Source organism: Lagenorhynchus albirostris, chromosome 7, assembly GCF_949774975.1.
Source record: "Lagenorhynchus albirostris chromosome 7, mLagAlb1.1, whole genome shotgun sequence".
Lineage (NCBI taxonomy): Eukaryota > Metazoa > Chordata > Mammalia > Artiodactyla > Delphinidae > Lagenorhynchus > Lagenorhynchus albirostris.
In genome coordinates this window covers 926,966-941,238 of record NC_083101.1, presented here as the reverse complement: position 1 = coordinate 941,238, position 14,273 = coordinate 926,966, and the positions used below count along the sequence as shown (strand labels likewise).

Below are 14,273 nucleotides of genomic sequence, written 5' to 3'. Positions count from 1 at the left end.
CTGTTACCCCCGCGGAAAGCACGGTGGAGGAAGGGCCAACCCGGGACCGGAAGACCGTCCCGCTCCCGTGGGCGGTGTGCCGGCTGCACGCCAGCCTCTTGCCTCCCGGTCCAGGACCCTCCGGGTCCAGGGACTGCCCACCTGCGGTCCTCGGCCCCCTACAGGCCTTAACGGAGATGCCAATGCTGGAGCCCCAACCAGTGCTGAGGAACCGGTTTCTCAAAAATCCCTAGCTTTTGCCGGCCCCCAGAATCCACTCTGTGGCTCAGACAGGTGGTGGAAACTCTCTACCCGCACTTTGTCATCCAGGGCCCAGCAAACACGGACGGGAGTGCGTAAGCTGTGAGCAGGCACAGAGGCAGGGGACTCTCTCCTCGCACACGAGCAGGCCCACAACTCTCCAACGCTGAGCCACAAAAGCCAGGGCGTGTATTCCATTCAGCCGCTGAACCGGCCCCATCCCAAGGCTAACCCTGCGGGCACAGCTTCTCTGCCTACTTGCCGTGAGGAAGTTCACTCTTCGTGGAGGGCTGCACAGTGCCCACCACAATCTTTCAGGCCTGTGGGAGCCAAGGAGAGAAGGGGAAATTGGTGGGCACAGGCAAGGACAAATGTTACCTGCCTTTCCATCACCTGCCCTACAGTCAGCAGATGTTCAAAAATGACACTACTGAGTCCCACACCACTAACCTGCCAGGGACCAGGCTCCAAGAGCGCCCGGGGCTCTGCAGAGAGCAGGGGCAGGTTTCAACCCAGGGCCCTTCGCAGCTTCTGGATCCCACGGCAGTCTGCAGCTACCACTACGTTAACGGTACTTTAACAGCCCTGTTTATTCAGCTGGAGAAAAGAAACTGGATTACGGCCTTCCAGAGGTCAAGTGTTCCTTCAGGACTCTGCTCAAATCACCTTTCCGAAGGAAGCTAAGCCTTCTTATGCCCATCACATCTATGCCGACAGGATTACCTAATCCTGAACTACCAGAACACAACAGGGGAGCAACAAAACACACAAACTAAGAATAACATGAAAAGGAAACCCGCTCCCAACGGTCAGCTTGTACCTGGCTTTGACACAAGTTATGCCAATCCTGGGTAGGAGACAGTTTTGTAGCTGTGGCACAAACTACACCAGCCTCCAACTCAAGCATATCAATGGTTCAGGCCATGCAGCATCCATCCCAGGACAGGAGTCATGAAGCTGCTTCACTAGAACAAGGCTCCAAAGACATGTTCTGTAAAGGGCCATACAGTGAATATTTTAGCCCAGTGGTTCTTACCAGGGACAGTTTTGTCCTCCAGGAGACACTTGTGGTTGTCACAAGTGAGGGGTGCTATTGGCATCTAGTGAGTGGAGGCCAGGGATGCCGCTAAACACTCTACAATGCTCAGAACGGCTTCTCCCTCTGCACACACAGCAGTGATCCGACCCAAAAGGCCAACTGTGCCAAGACTGAGAGACCCTGTACACTGCAGGCCACATTCGCTTTCTGTCACATTCTTCTTTGTTTTTACAACCCTTTGAAAATGGAAAAGTTATTCTTAGCTGATGGGCAGCACAGAAACAGACCCCAGGCCACAGACTGCTGACCCCTGCTCTGCAGATCAGCAAGGCCCACAAAGACTCTGATGTCACACAAACTGCTTGGTAGGTCCTCAACATTGGTCCACCTGGGTTGTCTTCACCCTGGCTCCCTAGGCAGGAAGCAGGGATTCTCCAAGGGAACTGGCCCCCATCCACCCAGTATGCTCTAGCCAAGTTCCAGCACCCCCCCTCACAACCTCAGCTCTGTAACCAGCTACACCACACAGCAGGGAGCGTCTCAGCATTCATCTCATTTCACCCTCAAAAGGTCAGGCAACCACTGTGCATTTCAGCAAAACATTCTCTTATTTTATTTTTATCTCAGCAAATGTTCTCATTTGGCACCTGACTGGCATCAAACCAAAGCCCTTAGGCCAACAGGCGTGGCCTGAGACCATCTGCAAACTTCCCACGTGTAGGTCTCAATGGCTATGCGCGTCAGAGCACCTGTTCCTCTCTCTGGTCCCTTAGGGCGGCCTAAAGGTCTCAGGTGCACTAACAGTGCCGGCCGTGAGGTGGTGGAAAAGTCGTGACACTGCAATCTGCTGGGATAGGTAGACAAGCAGCGCGTTGAAAGCAAGTTCTTTTCTCAGGCGACAGATATCCAGATAGGGTCCCGATCATGCTTATTCAACATACTCCTGTCTGCCTGGGCTGGAATGAAGAAAGAGCCATCCTCCCCAGCGCAACTGGGGAGGAGACACAAGCTGGTTTACACTTTTTAGAGCTCAAGCATCTAAGGAAATCTTGTCTGGGGGGATGGGGCAGTAAGCTCTCAGGTCAGCACTGCTGGCCAGGGGAGATCCGAGTCCAGCTTTGCAGCCTTTGCACAGTGGGTACTTTCCCAGGAGCCATGAAAATACTCAGAGCCCATCAGGACATTTTACTTATATGCCGTTTCCAACTGTCAGAGGAGTTCAGGACTGTCTGGCCTTCTCAGGATCCTTCTTAGGATCTCAATTCAAGATTAGCTATTCAAAGGATGAAATAAGAGGGAATACGTTTTAAGAATCAAGGCTGCTCTTTTTAGCCCTGCTGAGGGAACCATTTCAGAGATGACTGATAGAAAGCTGGGCACCCAGCAGGGCACAAGCTGGCTTTCAGACCCAGACTTCTCCTCCGGTGCGGCGGAAGTGGGACCTCAGCCTGGGGTCCCGCATTCTAGCTTATCTTCTGCGAGGCTAGTTGACCCGGCAGGCACGGATCATGAGCAGCTGCAGGAGAATGAAGACCGGAGACGTGATCAGGCCAAACCAGAGCTCCCGAGTCTGCTCCACCAGCTTCTGGCACAACAACATCTCGAAGACGAACTTCAGGCCAAGAACCGTGAGGACCCAGAAAAGGCGGAGCACAGCCAGCCGCTTCTCTCCATCCTGGAAGAGGCGCACGGAGACGATAGTGGTGAAGTAGGTGCTGAGCCCGTCAGCGGCGAAGAAGGGCACGAACACGTTCCACCAGGAGAGGCCGGGAGCCAGGCCGTCCACACGCAGGGCCAGCAGCACGGAGAACACCAGCAGGGCCAACAGGTGCACGAAGATCTCGAAAGTAGCGAAGCCCAGCCACTGCACCAGCTCCCGGAGCGAGAAAAGCATCGCGCCGGTTGAGCGCGGGCCAGGGCCCGGCCGATGGTGCCACCCGCCAGGCTGCGCCGCCACTCCCCACGGGCCTCGCTGGCGCCTGCCGCCGTCGCCGCCGCGGCCAGCGAGAGGCAGAAAGCGACCCCGCCTGCCCCGGCCCTCGGCCCCGGTATGCAGCCAATCCCCCGGCCCCCGCCCGGGACCCAGCACTGGCCGCCAGCCGACGACCGCCTTGTTCGGACGCCATGCCCCGCCGGGCGCGGCCCAAGGGCGTCACTTCCGGCCGACGCCGGAAGCCGGAAGTCCGAGCCGATCCCGGCCGCCCGGGCCAGCGGGAGCTGCCTGCCGGTCCAGTTTCTGAATGCAGGGCACCCCGGGGCGCACCCCGATGCCGAACACGCGGCTTCTGGTGCTCTTCGGCAGCCAGACAGGCACAGCCGAAGATGTGTCGGAGAGGCTGAGGCGCGAGGCCCGGCGCAGGGAGCTTGGCTGCCGGGTGCAGGCCCTGGACTCCTACCCCGTGGTGAGGGCTCCCTGGGCCTCGGCGGGGAGACCCAGCAGGCTTGGGGTGCCGGCCCCCAGAGCCCTTGACCCTAGGGCGCCGCGTTTTGTCTGAGAGCGGGCCCTTCCGTTACGGCAGATTTAGGGGCCGAGAAAGCTTGGGAACAGCGGCCAGCTTAGCACATGGAGGAGGGGGTGAGGTAGGAGGGTGGACCCTGAAAGAGAGAAGGCAGGCCAGCCGTTCGCGGGTGTTAAGTACATTTACCCCATCTCTCTGAGTGAAGGAGACGGAGCCAGGCTGCTGGGAGGATGCCTGGTCATTACAGCCCGAGGCCTTACATATGTGTTTTTTTGTTGAGGTGAATCTGATAAATGAGCCCCTGGTGATATTTGTTTGTGCAACTACAGGCCAAGGAGAGCCCCCGGACAACATGAAGGTAAGGCTGACCTGAAGTGGCTTACTGTGCCTAGGAGCTCAGATCCCTGCCTTCGGCCCTCACCCCATTTTCATTGCCTGGAAAGTCTTGAGAAGCACAATAAATAGTTGCCCAACTATATCTGCTGCACGTCAGCCATGGATTTGGGAGGAGAGCTTTCGGTGGAGCTGGGGGCTCTGGTTGTCCATCTTAATAAACTCTTCACAGGCTACCACTTTAGCTTTTCATGTTTTTCCAGGACTATATATAGATCTGTTATGGGTCTTGTGTGTATTTCAAAACTGACCTTCAGGGAACATTCTTCGATTCTTTGACCGTCTTTTGAGCACACACTGTATTCCGAGCATAATCTAGTGCTGGGAATCTGGCTATGAACCCAGTAGTCACGTTTCTACCCTTTCGGAGCTCAAAATACAGCAAAAGTGAAAGAGTTGAATGGGTAGTTACTATGCCAGGAAGTGCATGCTTCCAGGGAAAATGCCAGATGTTACGGGAGCATTAATAAGGGCTATCTAGCTCATTCTGGGAGTTCAGGGAGAGCTTTCTAGAAGAAAGGTGTATAGGCTAAGTCCTGAAGGATAAGTGGGGGCTAGCCAGGCACCAGGAAAGAGGGAGCAGCCTCTGCAGAGGAGAAAAACAGCCCAGCCTCTGGGATGAGCAGAAAGCAGTTCAGGATGGTCGGGGTTGGAGAGGAGAAGGGCCAGGCAGCCAGGTCAGATCCCAAGAAGCCCAGCAGTCACAGGGAGGCAGATGGACTTGAAACAAAGGGCCAGGGAACCCATGGGATGACGTGGTCACGTTCGTATTCTAGCAAAACTAGCACTTGTCTGCAGGGGGAACAGGCTGCAGGAGAGCAGGGACAATGCGGGGGGGGGGGTGCACAGCGCAGCCAAGAGCCTGGTGGCTTGAGCCAGGATGGTGGCAGAGTAGAGGAACGTGGACCCACTCCAGAGATGTTAAGGTAGAGTGGATCGAATGTGTAATCATATCTCAAAGATGAGAAAGAAGGTGGAATCAAGACAGGAAATTGGGCTCAGGTAGTAGGATGGATGGTGGTTCCAGGCACAGAAGCAAGAGAATAGGGAGGGTGAGGTGCCTGGACATCACCCGGGTGGAGACGCGCAGCTGGTCTGGAGCCCCGGTGAGGATCCGGGGCGGAGGTGGATGTCACAGTGACCAGAATGTGGAGGCGAGAGAATGGGGGCGCCTCCCTCCCCCAGGGCAGCTGCCCTAAGCACGAAGGGCGTGGAAGGTGGAGAAAAGCCTGTGAGGGGCGGGAAAGCGGCCCCATGGGCAAGAAGAGGGAGCACACCATCTCCAAGGTCAAGGGCAGAGAGCTGGCTGTTTCCAGAGGATGGTCTCCGGCACTCAGAGCTGCAGGGCAGGGAGAGGCCCGAGAGGCATTGCTGGGCTTTATCAGCAAAGGGACTGCTGGTGATCTCGGGGAGAGAAGCCTTGAGGAACGTCTGTACACGAAACAATTCAAAAAGGCTTATTGCTCTGAGTGGGGCTAAGGGGTTAAAAAGAGGATACTCGTGAGACGGAGAAACGCAGGCCTGTTTAAATGTTGGTGGGGGAAAGGAGGCAGAAGGTTGAAGAACTGGGTTGGAGTGGGGATGCTGTGGGAGAGCCCACACAGGAGCACGCACAGGAGAGGAGGCAAGTCTGGAAGACCAAAGGCAGGAGGATGGTGGATGCCAGAGACGCAGGGTGGGGCGAGGGAGGCGATGAAGACCTCCGTCAGGTCAGCTGGCAGAGGTACAGACTTCACGTCGGAATCCAACAGCATGAAGGTGGTGACAGTGACACTGGGACGAGGGTGGATAAAGGAGGGCAGAGTGCCAGGATGGACGACACCCTATGGAAGTTGTCAGGATGGGGCCCTCCCAACATAGCACGGACTGGAGGCTCCTTTGAGAGGCTCAGACCAGGAGCCCCGGACCGGCTGCACACTGAACAGGGAGAGCCCAGCCTCCTCGTCACGGTCCTCTGAGGACGCTGGCCAGGTGTGCCCTCCCAGGCAGCCAGGGCCTTGCCCCACTGGTGACAGGCGCGAACGTGGGGTTTTCTATCAGTGCTTTTTTTTTTTTTAATAAATTTATTTATTTATTTTTTGGCCGCATTGGGTCTCCGTGGCTGCGTGCGGGCTTTCTCTAGTTGTGTCGAGCGGGGGCTACTCGTCGCGGTGGCTTCTCTTGTTGCGGAGCATGGGCTCTAGGCACACGGGCTTCAGTAGTTGTGGCACGTGGGCTCTAGAGCACAGGTTCAGTAGTTGTGGCGCACGGGCTTCATCGCTCCGCGGCATGTGGGATCTTCCCGGACCAGGGCTTGACCCGTGTGACCTGCATTGGCAGGCGGATTCTCAACCACTGCGCCACCAGGGAAGCCCTGGCAGGTGGATTCTTAGCCATTGCGCCACCAGAGAATCCCCCTCTATCAGATTCTTAAGTACACATAGAGCAGAAAGAATGACCACGCTCTCAAGGAAAGACCCCCGTGAAGGACAGTGACCAGGAGAAGCACAAGCGGAACCCGGCGGAGCGGGGGCAGAGCAGCCAGGGTTCCATCTGCGAGAAGGGAGAGCTTGGCACCCTTGGGACAGAAACGCAAAACCTGGGCAGAGCTACGGATGAGGAAACACTGCTTAAAATGATACCAGATCAGAAGATAACATTGAGAAATCCTCCGAGAGAATATAACGAGATAGGAAACGAAAGATAATATCAGAATTCCGAGATTATTCCAGTAGCCTCGAAACGGGAAGAGTGGTGAGGGAATTACCAAGGGAAGCAACAAGACTGAAGGACGAGTCTCCAGCCCGCGAGCCCACCATGTGCCCAGGAAGGGCCCGTGGGGTGTGAACAGGGCTCCCGCTGACACACGTCTCATGTGGGTTTCAGCTGCTGGGCGCAGAGAGTGCCCAGGTGTCTAGCGAGGGACAGAGCAGGGCGCAGAGCGACGCTGGCTTCTCGGCAGCGATCACGCGGTTGGACCAGCTCAGAGCAAAGCTTCAGGCTCTCGGGGAAGACGATTTCCTGTAAAGTGTGCCCTGCTGTCTACCAGGCAGTGTGAGGGGAGGCCCGGCGTTTTCAGACATAAGCCGTGGGAATTGCATCTTCTCTGGACCCTTTCTCAGGAAGCACCCTGGGGGGCTCCACAGCCTGCCTGAGACAAGGTCTAAGCAGGAATGAGCAGGGGGTCTCAGGAGGCAGAGCAGGCGTGGTCCCCAGCGGTGGCCCATGCAGGAAAGTCTTGAGAACTCCAGGGAGCAGTCCAGGGCCAGTAGGCAGAATTGTGCCCCGACAGGCCCAGGACCCCTCCACCCCAGGGGGCCTCTGTCTGGCCAGGTACAAAGCAGAAGGGAGGTGGGCTGTGAGGCGAAACCTGGACCGTACCCAGAGGGCAGTGTCTCAGGGCTCAGGTCACCAGTGGCCAAAGGTGAAGGGGAGCTTTGTTTAAAGCACCTCTGTCGGCCTGCAGGGAGGCCAGGGCAGGGAGTGGAAGGGGATGTGCTGCTGCACGGGCTGCCCAGCGGGCGGCCCTGCAGTCGGAAGGAGAGGGACTCGGGCTCGGTCTCTCCTGCTGTAGAGCTTCTGGAGGTTCATCTTCCGGAGGAACCTGCCATCGACCTCCCTCTGTCAGATGGACTTTGCCGTCCTGGGCCTTGGGGACTCATCTTACGCCAAGTGAGTAAGGGTGGGCAGGCTGCTGGCCTGCAGAGACTGTCTTTGGGGTCAAGCACAGGGTGTCCCGGCAGAGGGCTGGGTGGCCCAGCCCCCAGGGCTCCCACTTCGGGATGTGGCCCTGGCCATGCGTTCTCGTCCCACAGATACTCTCTGGCGGGCACCTCCTCCATGGCCAGAGGCCCCAGGGCTCGGAGGGCAGGCCAGATCCATGCAGGAAGTGGGCAGGGCGGCAAGGTGGGCGCCAGGCTGGGGCCACGCCCAAGGCACCTTCCAGGGCAGGAGGTGATGTTTGGAGCCGGACGTCCGAGGTCTGAGCCAGCGTCACCTGTCACCGTGTGACGTAGGGCAGCAAAGGCCTACCTGCTCTTCCCCCACTTTTATAAAAGCCTTTCATGAGACATTTGGGCTTGCGAAGAGCACATAGAACAGTGAGCTGCGAACAGGCGGCAGGCACAGAAGACCCCAGCCCCTGGGAGCCGCCCTGAAGCCAGCACTTCCCTGGACGTGGCCATGGGACTGCCTGCCCCGGCTTTTTTTCTTTCAACGTTTTCACAACGTAGCCATGTCCTAAGCAGAGAATGCTATCGCTCTGCGTTATTTCTTGGGGAAGTACAGAGGGCTTTGTGTTCAAGGGTATGCATGGTGTTAGGTTCCCAAGATATTAAAACCGTAACTGTGCAGCACAGGAGCTGAGGGAGGGGTCGCTGGGTACAGACACTTCCAGAGCCGGACGCAGCACGAGGCCTGCAGTCGTCCAGGTGAAAAGGACAGAAAATGGGTGGCATAGTTATCCTTGCCTACAGGGGCTTAGGGGTTCTGTTCAGTGCGTAACGTAGACATCCATTCCTGCTGGCGGGCGCGCCCACAGGAGGGGTGAGAGACCCTTCCGTTGACAGTGGCTCTGCGAGGAGCTGCCCTTCAGGGAGCAGCGAAGTGACCCCAGGAAGACTTGGGACCCTCCACCCTGCGCAGCCAGCTGGGTGCTTCCCTCCTGCCCCCGCCTGGGGCCCGGGTCAGCGCCAGCCTCCGTCTCTCCGTAGGTTCAACTTTGTGGCCAAGAAGCTGCACCGACGGCTGCTGCAGCTCGGGGGCAGCGCCCTCCTGCCCGTGTGCCTGGGCGATGACCAGCACGAGCTGGGGTGAGTGGGGGGCGGAGCACCCTCCTGCAGGCCCAGCCGGGAGCGGGGTCCCCAGACCAGGGTGCACGTGCTCTCTGCAGGCCCGACGCCACCATCGACCCCTGGCTGCACGACCTGTGGGAGAAGGTGCTGGGGCCGCACCCTTTGCCCCTTGACCTCGGCCTGAGCCCGCCCGGAATCCCGTAAGTGTGGCCTTGGGGCGGCGCCTGCAGGCGCAGCAGGCCGCTCGTCCAGGCTGGCCAGTGGTCCGACAAGTGTCTTCCCCCTTCACAGCTGGCCCTCCAAGTTCACCCTGAAGTTCCTCCAGGAGGTCCCCAGCACGTGCTCTGAGGAGCTGTGTGTGGCCGGGACAGACCCTCAGGGACCCCCTTCAGAGTTACAGCCCTTCCTGGCACCCATGGTCACCAATCAGAGGGTCACCGGCCCCTCACACTTCCAGGATGTTCGGCTGATTGAGTTCGACATCACGGGCTCTGGGGTCAGGTGAGGGCTGGTCCTGGGGACCCATGGGGGGGCATGGCCGCAGCAGGGGGGACCGTGGTCTGGGGTTCAGCAGGTCCTCTTCCAAAGCGGGCACTCAGCGGGGAAGAGAAGAGAGACGGCGGCCAGGGAGGGGGGACCAAGGACCGCCCCCGGCCTCCCTGGCCGCTGTTTCCTTCCTCTGAAGTCCCCCAGAGCCCTGGGTGTCCCCCACAGCTTTGTGGCCGGCGACGTGGTGCTGATACAGCCCGAGAACACGGCCAGCCACGTCCAGCAGTTCTGTCAGGCACTGGGCCTGGACCCTGACCAGCACTTCACGCTGCAGCCCCGGGAGCCGGGTGAGCCCCAGCCGCCGCTGCTGCCACCGTGCACTGCGCCCTCTTCTGTGTCCCCAGCCCCCGGGCTGCCCCCACCCGCGTCCCCGGCCCCCCACAGCCTCCCATTCCCCACTGCAGGTGTCCCCTGCCCCGCGCGGCTGCCTCAGCCCTGCTCCATTCAGCGCCTCGTGTCCCAGTACCTGGACATCGCCAGCGTCCCCCGCCGCTCCTTCTTTGAGCTCTTGGCCTGCCTCTCCTGCCATGAGCTCGAGCGGGAGAAGCTGCTGGAGTTCAGCTCGGCCCAGGGCCAGGAGGAGCTGTGCGAGTACTGCACCCGGCCCCGCAGGACGGTCCTGGAGGTGCGGGCAGGGGCAGGCGGGCGGGCGGGCGTGTGTGGCCGTTCCAGCCGCAGCCCTCCTGAGGCTGTCTCCGCCAGGTGCTGTGCGACTTCCCACACACGGCTGGCGCCATCCCCCCGGACTACCTGTTGGACCTTATCCCCCTGATCCGGCCACGGGCCTTCTCCATCGCCTCTTCTCTGCTGGTGAGGGGCCGGCCTCGGGGCAGCCAGGGCCGGGGCCACCAGGGTGGGCAGCGGGGCCCTGCGCGAGGGCTTCGGGCCTTCCCCAACCCTCAGCGGCCACTGGGACCCAGCCGGGTGAAGGGGCTGGAGCCTGAAGCAGGGCAGGGTACCCACTGTCCCCTCCCCCAGGCCCACCCCTCGAGGCTGCAGATTCTCGTGGCAGTGGTGCAGTACCAGACGCGCCTCAAGGAGCCCCGCCGGGGCCTCTGTTCCAACTGGCTGGCGTCTCTGGACCCTGGGCAAGGTGACCCTGGCTCTCTGGGGCGGGGGGCCGTGCGCAGGCCCCGTTCCCCCGCGTGCACCACAGCCAGTCCTGGGCTAGGGCCCTGGGCCTCCGAGCTTCTTCATGCCGCCTCCCTCCCGCGATAGGACCTGTTCGGGTGCCCCTGTGGGTGCGGTCCGGGGGCCTGACGTTCCCAAAGACACCAGACACGCCTGTGATCATGGTGGGGCCAGGCACTGGCGTGGCCCCCTTCCGAGCGGCCATCCAGGAGCGAGTGGCCCAGGGTGAGACCGGTGAGCACAGAGTCTCAGGTGGGGTGGCGGCCGGGCTGAACCTCGAGGGCCCAAGTCCTGGCTCAAGGCCCCCGCGCTTCCCCAGGAAACGTCTTGTTCTTCGGCTGCCGCCAGCGGGACCAGGACTTCTACTGGGAGGCCGAGTGGAAGGAGCTGCAGACGCGGGGCTGCCTGACTCTCGTCACGGCCTTCTCCCGGGAGCAGGTCGGTGTGTGGGGGGCGGGGAGGGACGCTGGGGGGCGCAGACTCACCCCGTCCCCCCGCCCTGCAGGAGCAGAAGGTGTACGTGCAGCACCGGCTCCGGGAGCTCGGGCCGCTGGTGTGGGGGCTGCTGGATCTCCGGGGCGCTCACTTCTACCTGGCGGGGTGAGCCCGGACGCAGGTCGTGGCGGGGGACCAGTCCCCTGGGGACTCCGACCGTGCTGAGCCCTAGCCTGCCTTTCCCTCCAGCAACGCCAAGTACATGCCAGCTGATGTGTCGGACGCCCTGACGTCCATCTTCCAGGAGGAGGGCGGGCTCTCCGGCCCCGCCGCGGCCGCCTACCTCGCCAGGCTCCAGCGGACCCTGCGTTTCCAGACCGAGACGTGGGCCTGAGGAGCCGTCCTGCTGTTGGCCACGGCCACTCTGACTTCTGCTCTCTGGAGACCATTGTTACCTCTCTCCCTGTCCAGTCCCAGCTGGGAGGACAGTCAGCTCTCCTTCCTGCACAGACCCCGAGCAGCGGGAGGAGACCCCCAGGCAGCCCACACCGTACAGCCTGAGCAATAAAGGATGGGCTCTGGGCGGCCGCTTCTTACCTGCCCTTCCTTGTGCCATAGTGCTTCTCAGGTGGTGGGTGGGCCCACAGCTCACCCGCCCTGCTGGGCGCGAGGGCACCGTTGCTCAGCCCCACACCTCGGTGCCCGATTCTCACGCGGTGGATGCCAGCTGTTTGCCCTCCTTGTACAAGCTCTGCCCTGGCCCTGACGGCCCAGCGGGGGAGGCCTGGCGAGGCACCAGGCAAGGATGGCGTCGACCGCCCCTCCCAGCCCAGGGCAGAGCAGCCCAGGGCCCTGGGAGGGAGGGGGCGGGGCCTCGGGTGGGAGGGGCGGGGCGGGGCCCAGGCTGGTGGGGGAGAGCCGTGTGCGCGGTGTCCCCTCCCCGGGAGTGGAATTCCTGCTGGAGGAGTTAGGCTGGGCTGCCCACAGCCGCCCAGAATACAGCTGGCCGACAGGGATGGCTGCGGCTGGCCTGGCAGAGCGCCCTGGGGACGGGACGGCGCCCTGGGGACGGCACGGCTGTTGGGCCCGAGTGAAGCTTATTCTGAGTGGGGCCTGGAGCCGGGAGGAGGCGGCGGTCGCTGCAAGGTCAGTGCCAGGCCGTGCCCCAGCCCCGGAGGGCCACGCTGCCCTTCACAGCCCCGGCCTGCCCCGTCGCCGCCTGGGGTCCCCACCCCCCCATCCCGACCCCTGCCCTGGAGGCACCGCCCCTGAGCTGTGCCCTGGGGCCCCCACTCGTGGCCCTGCTGACCTCAGCTCTGGGCTCACCAGTCTGCCTTTGGCCTCCCTGGGCCCTGAGCACCTGGACCCTCTGCGCCAAGTGCTGGTAGATAATGGGTCGGACAGCGGGGCCCTTGGGAGCCCCCAGGGTGCCAGGACTCCAGACAGTGAGCCCCTGCTGGGGGCCGCAGCCTCGGCCCGCCCCTGGGCCCGGCCCACAGAGAACGAGGACGAGGACGAGGACGAGGACGAGGAGTGCCCCATCTGCACTGAGGCCTACGGGCCCGGGGAGCACCGCCTCGCCCTGCTGAACTGCGGCCACGGCCTATGTGTGGGCTGCCTGCACCGGCTGCTGGGTGCAGCCCCCAGTGCTGACCTGGGCCGGGTGTGCTGCCCGCTGTGTCGCCAGAAAACACCCACGCTCGAGTGGGCGATCTGCCGGCTGCAGGAGGAGCTGCTCCAAGCCGATGGGCCCCAGCGCCCTGCGCCCAACGCCCTTCCCATGCCGCCCCGCCGGGGCCCCGGGCCCTGGGCCTCCCTAGAGCACCGCTACCAGCTGCGCTTCCTGCCGGGGCCTGTGGGCAGCCGAGGCTGCCTGCCCTTTCTGCCCTGCCCGCCCTGCCTGGGCTCCCGGCTCTGGGCCCTGCGGGAACGGGGGCCCTGCGCCCGCCGCCTGGCGCTGCTGGGGCTGCTGGCCCTCGAGCTGCTGGGGCTGCTGCTCATCTTCGCCCCACTCGCGCTGCTGGGGCTGCTCTTCGTGCTGCTGGACAGCTCCCGCCGCTAAGCAGAGCCCGTCACGGCCGCCACCAGCACGGCCTGGGTCTGGGACAGCCATGGCCGCCAGCGGACAGGAGGCCCAGGCTGGCCCGAGCCTTGGTGCCCTGAGGCCCGATGACCAGGCTGAAGGACCCAAGGGTGACCGGGGCACTAGCCTTCAACCAAGGCCCAGCACCCGGGCAGGGCCACCCAGGAGCCTGTGTTCAGCATCTGACCCAGCCAGGGACTCCAGACTGCCCTGCTGCCCGGACATGAGCCACTGACGCCCAGGACAGCACTGGAGGAGCTCTGTGACACGGGCCCCAAGTGCCCCTCGATGGACAGGCCCCACACTGCTGCCGGGCTGTCGCCGCCCTCCCACCTGGCCTGCCTGCAGGAGCGGGACGGGACGGGTGCAATGGCAGGGAGTCGAGTCCTTGGAGTGGGCGGAGCCCTGGGCCGGGGCTGCAGGCCCCCCACCTGCCCACGTTCCAGATAAGGGCCAGCGTGTGTTCCCTGAAGGTCAGGGTAGCCGAGGGGAGGGCTCCTGCCGCACAGGCCCAGCCCACAGAGGGCCTGCTCACCTGGCCAGTCAGGATCCAAGTGGCGACCCTGAACAGCCGGAGGGTCAGCACACGCCCCTCAGCTTCAAGGGACGTGGGCCCAGCCAGGCCCTGGAGACGCAGAGCACCAAGCTGGGCCCCAGTTCTGCCCCTGCCTCCTCTGTGACCTCCCTTCGGGGAGCCGGGGCCTTTATCTGAAGGACAGGCGCCGTCACAGCACCACCTCCTGGGCTCGTTGGTGACATGCTGAGCCCTGTGCCCAGCGCGCGAGATGGCCCTCGGTAATAAACGGTAGCTGCTACTGACACTGTTGTGGTTACGTCGCCGTCATCTTTACCCTGCCTTCACCAACCAGGCGACAAAGTTTCTTCTCCAAATCCAGGTCGTTCTAGTGCCAGACAGGAGACCCTCCTCCGGTCCTCATACCTGATCGTGACTGCGGCCAGCCTTTGTCCCAACCCCAGTCCAGGCTGGCCCCCAGGCCATTCTCACATAACCTCAGAGGATCAGGTAGGCACCAGGGGCCAGCTGGACTGACTTGTTCCCCCGTTGGCTGCACTCACATCCAGCGGCCAGTGCAGAGGAAGCGTCCTCCCTTTGCCCAGCTGGGCCTGCTTTGCACACCTGCCCCCACAGTCCCGCCTGGCACATACAGGAG

General features: G+C 62.1%; 3 protein-coding genes across 6 annotated transcripts; 2 read left to right on the top strand and 1 right to left on the bottom strand.

Annotated features, from left to right (window-relative positions):
* Window positions 1–1,868: 1,868 nt before the first annotated feature.
* On the bottom strand, window positions 1,869–3,426 carry TMEM203 (transmembrane protein 203). Its single transcript, XM_060153706.1, has one exon. The coding sequence runs from the start codon at window positions 3,171–3,173 to the stop codon at window positions 2,763–2,765; it is 411 nt and encodes a 136-aa protein (XP_060009689.1). The 5' UTR covers window positions 3,174–3,426; the 3' UTR covers window positions 1,869–2,762.
* Window positions 3,192–11,614, top strand: NDOR1 (NADPH dependent diflavin oxidoreductase 1). 4 transcript variants are annotated; one of them, XM_060153702.1, is made up of 14 exons: window positions 3,192–3,681; window positions 4,068–4,096; window positions 7,685–7,782; window positions 8,823–8,921; window positions 9,002–9,103; window positions 9,195–9,404; window positions 9,618–9,739; window positions 9,857–10,077; window positions 10,155–10,262; window positions 10,431–10,545; window positions 10,671–10,817; window positions 10,903–11,021; window positions 11,089–11,183; window positions 11,268–11,614. In XM_060153702.1, the coding sequence occupies exons 1-14, from the start codon at window positions 3,207–3,209 to the stop codon at window positions 11,410–11,412; spliced, it is 2,085 nt and encodes a 694-aa protein (XP_060009685.1). In that variant the 5' UTR covers window positions 3,192–3,206; the 3' UTR covers window positions 11,413–11,614. The 4 variants fall into 4 exon arrangements, with proteins under 4 accessions (XP_060009685.1, XP_060009686.1, XP_060009687.1 ...); XM_060153703.1 differs by having other exon boundaries at window positions 3,547–3,681; window positions 4,019–4,096; XM_060153704.1 differs by lacking the exon at window positions 11,089–11,183 and having other exon boundaries at window positions 3,547–3,681; window positions 4,019–4,096; window positions 11,268–11,426.
* Window positions 11,615–12,033: 419 nt separating this feature from the next.
* LOC132523110 (uncharacterized) lies at window positions 12,034–13,920 on the top strand. Its single transcript, XM_060153659.1, has one exon. The coding sequence runs from the start codon at window positions 12,034–12,036 to the stop codon at window positions 13,078–13,080; it is 1,047 nt and encodes a 348-aa protein (XP_060009642.1). The 3' UTR covers window positions 13,081–13,920.
* Window positions 13,921–14,273: the final 353 nt, after the last annotated feature.